Genomic DNA, 11860 nt, shown 5'->3' with positions numbered 1-11860 from the left:
ACCTAAGCGATGGATGCCAGCCAGCCCAGATTTCTACATTAAACTAGTCCCTCTGCTGCTTTAGCTTCCCACCAAATCATTCTCCATGGAGCAAAGTGATCTTTACAAAAATATAAAAAAACAAAAGAGCTAGATCTGACCACAGCACCATCAAACTGAGGCTTTCTACATCTTTCAACATTTGCGTCCTGTCTTTTCATTCGTATCTTTTTAAATGTTTATTTATTTTTGTACCGGGAGTCAAACTTCCTACCTCGCACTTGCCAGGCAGGCAGGCACTTGTGCGGCTGAGCTATATCTGCAGCCCTCATTCGTATCTTGAGTCCTGCTTCACCACACCCAGCCACCTTCAACCTGTCATCCTTGTACCTGCTGTTTTCTCTGCCCAGAATGATCTTCCCCATTTCCCTGTCTCAACATTTATGACTGATTGCTATTCATTGTGGTATCACCCTAGATACTTTCTTTTTTCCAAGAAATCTTCCTTGACAGCCCTGTATTTGCCAATACCAGTCTATGACATATTGCATTTACCTGTTTACTCGTCTACATTCTGTTACAGGCTCCCTCAGCGAGGGAATACGGGGATTGTACCTATTTCTTCACTGGTATAACCCAAGTCCAGTGGCTGAAACTCTATAAGGGTTCAACATACTTGCTGAATTATGTACCTTAGTAGTGTTCATTGAGATTGTAATTTTTTATTGCATTGTAGTTTTCTGTATCTTTTTTTTTTTTTTTTTAACTTTATGGGTACTGGGGATCGAACTCACGACCGCCTACTTGCAAGGCAGGTGCTTATGCCGCTGAGCTAAATCCCCAGCCCCTAGTTTTCTGTATCTTGTAACCTAAAAATATCTATATAATCAGAGAAATACATTACATTTCAGTGTAAATAAAATGAATTTAAACATGTAATTAACAGTGGTAAGATCAAGGCTGGGAAGATAGCTCAGTGGTACAGCACTGGTCAACAGAGGCTCTGGGTTTGAGCCAGCACCAAAAAAAAATGTATGCATGACTTTTTTTTGTACCAGGGATCGAACTCACAACCTCACACTTGCAAGGCAGGCGCTTAGGCTGCTGAGCTAAATACTCAGCTGTGCATGAATTTTTTTTATTGTTGTTATTGTTTGTGGCAGTAATGAAGATTGGACTCAGGGATTGGCACATGAGAGATAAGTACTCTACTGTAGTTATGGCTTAGCATGAATTTTATCTTTAACGGTGAATTTTAGCTTAGGACTCATTTTAGAATAGGATTTTAAAAATATAATTGAAAGTACAAAATATATTTTACTACTTTATTCATTCAGAAATGCATGTAGTAGAACTGCATGAAATGCCAACCTCATTTTAATTCAGACTTAACACCATTAAAAATGGCTCTTAGCTTTATTTTAGCAGTTTCATGAAGACTAAGTTCAATCACAGAGTTGTGTGAACTCCAACATAGGTTTTAGAGCAAAAATTTCAGTATTGCTCTGGAATCCATCTATGTTTCCAAAAATTTAAGGCAGTTTCTTGCTGCCTAGCATAGTTTACTTCTATCTCAATCTGCTTGTATTGAAAACAAGCCAAATTTTGGCTTGCTAATGCAAACATATTCGGTAATTTATTCTTTAAAAGCTGCCACAAAAAGAAAACTTAAAGCACAATTTATTCTTACTAAAAGCTGTAGCTCTGTAGTGTAAAATGGATAATAGAATTGTTTTATTTATTTATTCAGCTTCACAGATGCTAGACAAGCACTTTATCATTGAGCTACATTCACAGTCATGCATTTTGAAAATCTGTGTTTGAAATGTGATTGGGCTTTTTTTTTTTTTTGGTGCTGGAGATTGAACTCATGACCTCAAGTTTGCCAAGCAGGCACTTATGCCTGCTGAGCTAAACCCCTGGTGCCTGGCTAATACTGACTTTAACTGTATCTGTTTCTGTTGATCTCTGGGCAACACAGCATCAGGTACACAGGTCCAATGGGACTCTATCTGCTATCAACAAGTTTCCTATGAAATGACAAAGTCCGTGTGTTTGCCATTTTTAAGACTGGTAAACAAACTGCTCCAGGAGAAACAACTTGAAAAATGAGTTTTCATGACTTGTGGTTGAGTCTTTCGTTATATAAAAAGTAACCAAACTCTCAAATCCTGCCACTCTTTCCAAATCCTGTATTACTAAGGAAAGGAGCACAGAGAACATTAACAGGTACATGCTGTCTACCCAGGCATGTGCCCTGAACTCTCTGTGATGCAGGTAAGTCACAGAATGTCAACGATAGAAGACCATACTTATTTGAGATGAGAAAATTGAGCTCCAAAAGAAGTGGCCTGCTACAGTCACTTGGCGTGTTTGTGGTAGACTCAAGTTTTCCTACCTATTGGTTCTGTGCTCTATCCAACATCCTGCAAAAGCTTTCCTGGTTCAAATCTTTGTAGGATCTTGGAGACAAGAACCAGGGACACAGAGATTGTTAGTACCTATGGCACCCTAAAACTTGTGAGTTTAGGAATAAAACACTGAAACAATGAAAGATGTAGGACTTTCCCCTGCCTATTACTCTCTGCTGAGGCAACAGTAAATACTCAGCACTGATTATATGCCACACAGTTCTAAGTACTTTAACTCTATTTCTCCTCCACAACTGAATGACAGCTGTTCTTATCATGATTCTGTTTTTACAGAGGAAACTGAGGCACCCAGAGCTTATATAACTTGCTTAAGGTCACACAGGCAATTAATCAAGCTGGGACTCAAATCCAGACAGTCTAGTTCCAGAGTTCACCCTCTGAACCCTGTAATGTCCAGGAAAGAGTAGCATGTTTGAGGAAGATGCCTACAGAGTGGCCACTTGGCTTTCTTTCTGCAGCGTCACCTTTCAGATTCTTGTTCCTCCCATCTTGTCTCGATACATCCCTTCCTCCCTGCAGGACCATCTGTCTCATCTTGCTACCTGGGTCCCTAACCCTCATCCTCAACCTATCAGCACACAGCCTCACTGCCTATTTATCCTGCAGAGGATAATCCATTGTCCAGCTTATAAACTCCGATTTGACTTTAATTTAATAAATTAAATTCCAAGCCATCACACAGCAATGGACATCATCATCCCCCCAACATAGAAGGTGCAGCCTTGCTCATCATCACAGTCTTTAAAGCCCCGAAAGCCGTGTGCCTGGACAAGGCTTCCTACCAGGCTCCTGGCTCCCTCCTTCCATCTGAGCCACTGCTCACGGAGAAGGCCTCAAGTACAAAAACCGGTAAGAAAGGGGGAGGGAGGGATGAGGAGCGCAGGGGAGGCAGGAGGTGGGGAGTACCTGCCCCACCCCGTCCTGGGCACCGGCCGACTTCCTGTGAGCTGCCAGTGTCCTCAGAGGCAGACACTGGTGCTGCTCTGAGTGGGGACCTGAAGATGTGGGAACCCCTCCTGGGAACTGCCTACTCTTCTGGGACAGAAAAGAAGGGTCACCTGGGAGAGATGCCCTCTCTCATCTGCTCACTGAGGGTCCTAGATCACACATATAAATAGAAAAGAGAATAAATAAGGGAAAAAGGATCCACTGAGGAGCTGAGCACCCTGGAACTCCTCTTCAGGGGGGCCAGCGTCAGCAGGGGCAAACGCTCCTGAGCAATGTCCACACGCGCCAGGACAGAGCCCGCCTCTTACTCCTAGCTACCAGCTCTCTTTTCCGTGCCCGCCGCAATGGGTACCACCTTTCAAATGTTTCCCACTGCAAGTTCCCTTCCAACCAGCCCCACAGCCCAGGGTGGACGGGGCTCCCTGGAACCCAAGGGTTTTCCTGACCCCAATGAATCCAGGAAAGGGTAAGGAAGGGGATGTGGGGAGCGAGCTGAGAGAACTTGCCCTCTCCTAGCTCAAGAGCTGAGGAAACCCCTCAGAGCTGGGGGCTGGGGTTGCCGTTGGCCTTGGGTTTGGATTTGAAGGAAAAACGCTTGATCAGGCGGCGGGAAAAACTGCCAGCCTTCTTGCGGACACTGGGTGTGGCCGTTGTGTTGGAGAGGTCATCATGTGATTGGCTCAGGCCAGCTTCCTTCTGTCGAGGTCTCCGGCGGAAGATAAGCTTGGTGCCACTGCGCAGGAAACTCACTGTAGGAGAAGAGGGGAAACAGAGGCAGAGAGATGGGCATGGGTGTGGGGAGAGGTAGGGGACAGAATAAGGACCAATGTTGGAGTGAAGTGACAAGATGAAAAACAGAACCAGAGTCTCTGGACTAAAGCCAGACAGAAAATAAAGTAGAGCCCAAAACGCACTTTGTCTGCTCTGATGAAGAAACTGTATGCTCATGGGGTTCTGGGTGCAACTCTGACTCTGCCTCAAGGAAGAGTGGCCCTGGCCACTGCTCTGTGTGGACACATTGAGACTGTAAAACACAAAGGTAACACAAGGTGTTCTCCAAAGCCTATAAATCATCAAGGAAAAGGTGGGTTGACAGCAACTTGTTTACTGCATTCCAGGGTGTGCACAGGAAGCAGTGTCTGGAAACTTCAAAGAAGGAGATCCAGGACCAAGACAATTGAGGAAGGTGCTTACATGGCAGGCTTTGGACATGAAGTGACGGAGACTTAAATCATAAGTAGATAGATTCCTGGTTGACAGGCTCACTGTTAAATGAGTGATTCAGTTTGGCCCCTCTCCTTTTAAGTTAGAACTGCCACAGCTGTTCACTGCCAGAGAATAATCCTAACATGTGCCCAGGTAGCATTTCTTATAATCTTGGGGTGGCATGGTACAGAGTAAAGGTGGGAGAAGAACAGTGGAAGGAAGACAGGCCACTGGGCTCAGGAGGAAAAAACAGAGGTAAAGGGGAAAAGTTAGAATCCCTTTCTGTCAGCCAGGCCTGTCTGAACCAGACCAGGAACCTTGTACCAGGTTCCCACCACTACGGCTTGGCTGAACTCAGGAAGAAAAGCATAAGGCAATCTGGCAGAGCCTCCTGTTTTCAGAAATGTCCAGTAGGACCCAAGTCACAACCCTGGGTGTAAAAGAAGAGGTGGGCGAGGTGCCCTGTCATTATCTCCCACCTTTGTGATCCTTGAGGCTGCGGGTCTCCAGGGCACCAGTAGACCCCGTTTCTGACTCAACATCATCCACAGATGGCCTCTCAGAGATGTCCGAACGTGTGGTTTCATCTGCTTCCTGGACACTTGTGGGACTGGAGAGGGCATCTATGGGTCCTGGGGACATGGCTGGTGGGTCTGAGGGAGGTGAAGAGGGGCCTCCGCTGGTCCCTGCGTCATCCTGCACTGAGGCTTCCAGGGATGCCGCATAGCCCAGGGATAGTGCCAACTCGTCCTGAGCAATGGGCACCTGGCAGGAGGCACAAGTTTTAATGGGCAGGAGTGACCGAGTAGTGCTTTCTCCCTGTTCTGGCTCCTTTCCCCAGAGCCTGTTACCTTGGAAACACCAGAGATGATGAGAGTGCTGCGCTTGGTGGGTGTCTTCTTGGCTGCCCGCCCACTGGGCTCAGTCAGCTGGCGAATTGCTGTCTCTGCTACTGGGTCCAGGCCATTGGAAAGGTGGCTCTCCCCTGCTATGGGCACAGCAGATGGATAACTGGACTTCTCCCTGGCTCCTTCTTGGACTCAAACTCCTTCCGCCCCACTCAGAGTGGTTTTGGACTAAGGGGACCAGTGCCCACCGACATTCACACATCCCCACTCCCCACTCACGGCTGCTACTGTGCGAGGCATTGCTGGGCCCGCTGCTCTCACTCAGCACAGTTGTTGTCTTCTCAGTCACCTCCACCTTGGACGGGGAGCGGGAGGGGGAGTCTGCTGGGCGGGGGAGGGGCAGTGAGCCAGGAGGTGCTTCCGATGGGCCCCCCCTTGCTATCCTTGCTGGGATGCAGACTTTAGTTGACTCAGAGGACAAGGATGATTAAAGGTGATTAATCACAAGGGTGATTAAGAAGATGCTGTGGGGACAACAAGACACTACAGGGACCAATGAGAGTGTGCAAAAGTGTCACATGGCCCACTTGAAGGTGTGAGGAGATGCTATAAAATACAAAGAGTGTACAGAGAAGGTTCAGGGACCTTGAGGGAGGGGAGCTGTCATGGGGCCCTCAAGATGGGGGGGTAAGATGGAGTCTACTAACGAACGTGGGAGAAACACTGTGGAGGCCACTGGGTTTGCTGAAGAACCCCATAGGTTGCTGCAGGTTGCAGTAGAGAGAGGGACGATTAGCCAGGTGATGATGGAGACAGGGAAGGAAATAGACTTGTGAAAGAACAGGAAACTTGAGCAGATGGAAGAGCAAGAGTCTCTGCTGGAAAAACCTGCGAGACCCAGAGAGACTGAAAAGTGAGAGGGATCACTGGGGGAAACGAGAGATGGAAGGGAAATCTGGGAGACATGAGGAAGTCTGGGGCATCATGAGAAAGAAGTGATAGAATCAGCAGGGAACATCAGGAAATGGGGTGTGCTGGAATTATGGCTTTTGTTCCCCTCTCCCTGCCCTGCCATGGGTCTGAAATGTAGGGCCCCTGGCTGGAGGTGGGCTCCCAGGCTCCTCCTCTTTACCTAATTTGCCATCTACACGGGGCCGGGACTGGACGGTGGTGACAGTGGTGACAATGGTGCCATCAGGCATGATGGTTCGGTCCAGCTCAATCTTCTTGGTAGGTGTGATGCTGGGGCGTGGCGTGGAGGGAGTAGATGTGGCCAGGTTTCGGGGGGAGCCCTCCTCATAGTGCAGCTGTCAAGGGGTGTGCAGGCAAAGGATCAGGGCCTCTAAGACTTCCCATCCTGTGTCCACCCATCTCCCCCTTTGGGTGAGCCTCTCACCTCTGCTGCCATGGTGGCTGCTGGGCCCAGGGCTTTCCCTGGCCCTGGGGTAAGTGGGCACACCTGTCTTCGAGACAGTGGCCTGGAGGGGGAGCCCACTGGCAGTGTGGCCTGGCCCAGGAGCTCAGCTGGGGACAGGAGTGACAGTGTGAGCTGGGCCCGTGACCAGGCTCAACACCGACCCCAGGTGCCCATCCTGCCCCACACTCACTGTCTCCACAGCTGCTGCTCCTTAGCACTTTGAGAATCAGCTCCCGACTCTGGGGACTCAGGTCCCTGCGGGCCCAGAGCAGATGGGGCACGGAAAGGCAAGATTAGCACAGTGAACTCACCCTTGGGTCAACCTCAGGCCATAGGAAGGGTTAGATGCATATAAATAGGAGGGTCCCAATGCTCCAATCAGATTATCCTGCCCTCCAAAGCCTCCCTTTTTCCCCAGAAAATGCAGCCAGACCATGCTGCTCAGCCAGGCATTCAAATCTCCAAGCCCTGATCCATGCTGGTTAGCCAGTCCCCTTATGTCTCAAGCCACCCACTTTCATGTGCTCAAGCTATGCCCTCTACCCAGAATGTTTTCCCACTCTGCTGAAATTGTAAGCTTCCTCAAAGGTGTGACTTAAATACCACTTTCTTCACAAAGCCCACTTGGATCTTTAGTCTGCTATAAGAATTAACCTTTTGTACCTAAGTATTCCCATGTATGTTGTATAAGCCTCAAATGGCACATTTGTACCCACATCTCTATGTATATCTCTCTGCATCAAGCCTGTGGTCATCTGCAGGGTGGGTGCTGTATTCTGGTCATATCTGTATCCCCAGGAACTAGGCCAGGGTCTGGGATCCAACAGAGGCTCACATCAAAGGTTACTAAAAGCAGAGGTGACTCATGCCAGGGCTAGACTGGAAGGGTTTCATCCTCAGTCTGCATATAGAAGCAGGGGATGAACCAGGATCATTCCTTACAGTGCCAAGTCCTCTATCCATTCCACCTCAGGACCAGCCCTTACGGGCTTGGTCCACTTCTGTTGCATGGGGTTGTCGAGCTCAGCTACACAGCATAGTTCTTCTGTGTCTATGGAGAAACAGAAATAAAAATGCTTAAATCAAACTTGGAAAGCCATTGAGGAACAGAGAGACCATGACCTTGCCAGAGGGCAGGGAATGTCTGCAAACATGGTTCCCCCCTGCTTCTAGCTCTCACCTCCTAGCTCACTTCCCAGATGAGATGCTCGAAGCTGACGTAAGAATAACCGAGCAGGTCTAGGGCAGGCCGGCTGGGCCTGGGGCATCAAGGGTGGCTTCTCACTGGGTACCTAAGAGCAGAAGGAGGTTTTAAAAAAATGGGGTGGGGTGCATACAAACCTTTTGCTTTGGGTACCTACTCACCAGGCCTCCTGGGGCAGAGTAAGCTCTGAGGTTGACCATCATGGCAGGCTGGGTGCTGACTATAGCATCCTTAATCAGTTCCTCAATTGTTGAGAGCGCTCCTTGTTCCTCACCTTTCTGCAGACAGGAAGAGGAAAATGAGGTAGAGCGCCCCTTTGGCCCACCCTGTGTTGTCTGTTCTCTGCCAGCTCTGCCTTCTCACCTCCCTGGCCTGCAGCTTGGGAAGCACCGTCAGGCTGAGATCTGGGCGGTCAGTGAAGGCCCAGGACACCAGTAGCCCCTCACCAGGAATTTCCTCTAGGCTGACTTCCAGCTGCAAACAGGGAAAAAAGGATTGGGTGGACTTGCCCCACTGCGACAATTCCTGACCCCTGACCCCCACCATTCCCAAACTTCATCCCAGAGATGAATCAAACCAAAAATCCTGAGCCAACAGAACCACCCCCTCCCCACCTCAGGTTCCCACATTCCCCTCCACCTGTGTTGGTGGCAGTGTCAGAGTGACGTGGTAGGTCTCCATGGAGACGGCAGCGGGGGACTGCTGGGTCACAGAGACTGGAAACCGCACCTCCTCGGCAGAGAGCTGGCAGTGCAACACCTGACACAGGAAGGCAGGATCAGGCACGGAGGGTGCTCGCCCTGCTTTGCTCTGCCGTGTGATGGTCCCGCAGACTCCTCCCCACTTCCCTTCTGTTCAGCTTTATGGGGCCATAATCCCCTAAATTAAGTAGGTTTAAAAGCTAAAATTGCCTTTCCCCAGAAAAACAGTTATTCACATCCATATGACAATTTTACCAATAACTTCAGCGGGAATCTCAGACTTTCTGAAGCCAATCTTAAGTCTTTAAGACATACATAAACCTCAGGTTAAGAACCCTCCAATTATAGGGAACCCTTTGGGGTCAGCCCACCTCAGGACCCAAAGAGTACCAGTCCCATTAGACCCTTACCATAGTGCGCTCTGATTGGTCAACACAGGTCACATGGCTAATGCTGGCTCTGGGTGGGAGTTGGGTCACTTCTTCAAAGGCAATTTGGATGGAGCTCTGAGGGAGTAATGTGGACACAGGATCAGGTCCCTGGAGCTCCCCCCACCCCGCAGGGCTGGCCTATTCAGTTGCTGGCTGATCCCTAGCACTGCAGAGGCCTCAGCTGCAGGCTGGCTTCTGGCCCCTCCTTGGCTCAGGAATTTAGGACAGGAGATGGTCCCCTCAAGCCCTACCTCTCCAGAGACCTGCAGCTGCTAAGACCTACTGAGAAAGGAGGGGCGAACACCAGACCACCTCAGAGACTTAAGAAGGCCTTGGAATACCAGGAGCCTTTTTCATCTCTACATTTTCCTCTTTGCCCTCTCCCCAACCCCAAAGAATGAAGTGCACAGAAGAAAATTAAGGTGTTGGTTGCCACTTACACATACCATAATAGCTGGGCAGAGAGGAACAGGGCTGAGCTAAGGGTGAAGATAAAAGCTGGAGAAATGAGGCTAAGGCTTCTTCTAGAGAAACAGGATGTGAAGGCTCAGGAGCAAGACTCTGTCTATAAGACAATTTCAGCATGGCCTTGGAGAACTTCACCAGAGGTAACAAGGAAGAGAAGCAAGTTCAAAAGGCCAAAGAGTCCAGAGGCCTGGCTAATTCCTCAAGGCAGATAGCAGGATGGCATTAGGGAACAGAAAGCTGCTTAGTTTAGATCTTGAAAGAGTGGCTCCCTAATTCTTCTCCAGTAAAGGAAAGAAGGATAGGAAGGAGAATTTGAGGAGGGGGCAAGGACTGGGCTGGTAACTCCTCCTTGAGTCTTGAGATAAGGGGGAAGAAATCCATATGGCTCATGTTCCCAGCAAATCAGGGAAAGCCAACTTCTGTGGCTTTCAAAGGTACAGGCTAAAGGAGATGGGAAATGGATACCTGGGCCTCAGCCTGCCTATTCCAAAAGGGAGGCCAATGTCCAGCTGAATCATCTGTACCAGGGAGTTGCTTCTAACCCAAGAACAAGGTACAGCAAGAGCTAAGTGGAGGGGTGGGTTTAAGGTATAAACTGAGAGATGTCATCAGGCTTTCATCTGGCCAGCTGAGAAGGGGAAATAGAGCAACTTCTTGTGACCACTTCTGTTTCCAGGCCTTTGGGGCACTATCTGGGTTAAACCTCCAAACTTGTAATGCATAGAAAAGGAGAACTCTTCTCTGCACAAGGGGTGGTGAAGCTGTGAGGGCCAGGATGGGAGGGGGCCCAGAAGGGGAGACCTCTGCTTTCTACTCAACCTCAGGCACATGACCATGCTTCCTGCTCCATTTCCTGGGAGGCCAGATGCCCATGGTACAATAGGAGGAAGTAGGCTGGGCTGGTTTGTAACTGACCCTTAAGGGGCAGCTACAAGTTTACTTACTGGAAAGGACAGAAACTGTCAGTCTGCTCTACCTGAATACTTCCCTCCCAAAAAATACATTGCAAGCCAGCACGGAATAAAAGCATGAAATGGATGGTGGGTGGTGGGAGTCATTCAGGCTCACTGCCTGTTTTAGGTCATGAAATGTTACATGGGTCTGGTGTCATGAGAACCAGGCACATTCCTTCTGCAAGTGCACCTGTCTCCCCTTGCCCAACCAGCACGCAGACTAGGCGGAAGTGCCCTCAGGCACAGGGATTAGCGTTGCTATGAGAACAGTAACTTGTGTTGGGGTTTGGAGCCAGAGTACCTTGCCCGCAAAAATAGATTTGAAACATAACTGGGCTTCTACAACCCCCCGTCTCACCTGCATCCTTCCTTCTGATCTAGAAGGGAAGGTGAAGCCAAGGGGCTCCCCAGCTGATCCCGCACCGACCCCAACCTCTCCCTCCTAGCACGAGCAGTCCCTCCTCTGGGAGGAAAAGCTCAAAGGACCACACAGGGGATCCACTCAACTCACCCCGTCCCGGCAGGCCTGCTCGTTCAGGGCTCGCACCCAAGCTCGCTGCCAGTTCTCGCGAAAAGATTTGAAAGCAAAGAGCGACGCCAGGAGGCCCCGGACGCCGGGTTCCTCAGGGGCACCGGTCCGAGTCGCCCGCAGCCGCAGCAGCGAGCGCCACACGCCCAGCTCCCGCAGGGAACCCCCAGGCTCCGCCGCTGAAGCGGGTCTCGGGCTCCGACCCCCGCGGGCCCGCGCCAGCCACAAACCCCGGGCGTACTGCAGCAGCCAGCCGAGCACCGTGAGCAGCGAGGCGGCGAAGAGGACGAGTAGGGCCGCCCAGCCCACGTCCGGCTCCATGCTCCGCGCCGCTCGGGTCGCGGTCCCGGGTCGGGCTCAGCCGCTGCCCCGGGGGAGCATGGCCTGGGCGGGCCGCGGGGCGGGGGCGGGCTCCCCCGGGGCTCGGCGCGCGGGCTCGGTGCGCCCCGGGGCTGTGCCTGGGAGTAGTGGGTGCCCGATCGATCCGGGAGAGGTGCTCGGCGGCGGCGACGCCGGGGTTCTGTCCCCGGGTCCGACTCCCTAGCCGGCGTCCCGACCCCGGTTAGTCGCGGGCCAGCACCCGACTCCTCCCACGGCCGGCCCGCCGGAGCCGGGCGGGGACGCGTCTGCGGAGACGCCGGGACTAGCAGCCGGCACCGGCTCCGGGAAGGCTGCGTGCGCAGAGCTGACAGTGACAACACCGCCGGCGCCCCGCCCCCACTCGCCCTTAAAGGAGCCGCACCC

General features: G+C 51.0%; 1 protein-coding gene across 4 annotated transcripts; it reads right to left on the bottom strand.

Annotated features, from left to right (window-relative positions):
• Positions 1 to 3045: 3045 nt before the first annotated feature.
• On the bottom strand, positions 3046 to 11797 carry C2cd2l (C2CD2 like). 4 transcript variants are annotated; one of them, XM_023566201.2, is made up of 14 exons: positions 11099 to 11797; positions 9146 to 9241; positions 8674 to 8793; positions 8398 to 8508; positions 8196 to 8312; positions 8011 to 8122; positions 7773 to 7881; positions 7021 to 7085; positions 6810 to 6937; positions 6546 to 6720; positions 5693 to 5797; positions 5417 to 5553; positions 5045 to 5330; positions 3046 to 4108 (listed from the first exon to the last, which is right to left on the bottom strand). In XM_023566201.2, the coding sequence occupies exons 1-14, from the start codon at positions 11435 to 11437 to the stop codon at positions 3897 to 3899; spliced, it is 2112 nt and encodes a 703-aa protein (XP_023421969.1). In that variant the 5' UTR covers positions 11438 to 11797; the 3' UTR covers positions 3046 to 3896. The 4 variants fall into 4 exon arrangements, with proteins under 4 accessions (XP_023421969.1, XP_023421970.1, XP_003472698.1 ...); XM_023566202.2 differs by having other exon boundaries at positions 5417 to 5550; XM_003472650.5 differs by having other exon boundaries at positions 5693 to 5794.
• Between the last annotated feature and the right edge of the window lie 63 nt (positions 11798 to 11860).

The sequence above is a fragment of the Cavia porcellus genome, unplaced genomic scaffold, assembly GCF_034190915.1.
Source record: "Cavia porcellus strain 051 isolate PalLab524CR breed Dunkin Hartley unplaced genomic scaffold, mCavPor4.1 scaffold_9, whole genome shotgun sequence".
Classification (NCBI taxonomy): domain Eukaryota; kingdom Metazoa; phylum Chordata; class Mammalia; order Rodentia; family Caviidae; genus Cavia; species Cavia porcellus.
The sequence above is the reverse complement of the archived record's forward strand: the minus strand, read 5'-3'. Positions and strand labels throughout refer to the sequence as shown.

Excerpts from the sequence above, each read along its gene's own strand:
- C2cd2l (XM_023566201.2), bottom strand. The coding sequence starts at position 11,437 with ATGGAGCCGGACGTGGGCTGGGCGGCCCTACTCGTCCTCTTCGCCGCC. Across the intron at positions 6,938-7,020 it reads GAGCAGCAGCTGTGGAGACA|CTGAGCTCCTGGGCCAGGCC; the intron begins GTGAGTGTGGGG and ends TCCTGTCCCCAG. Across the intron at positions 5,554-5,692 it reads TGCCTCGCACAGTAGCAGCC|CAGGGGAGAGCCACCTTTCC; the intron begins GTGAGTGGGGAG and ends CTGTGCCCATAG.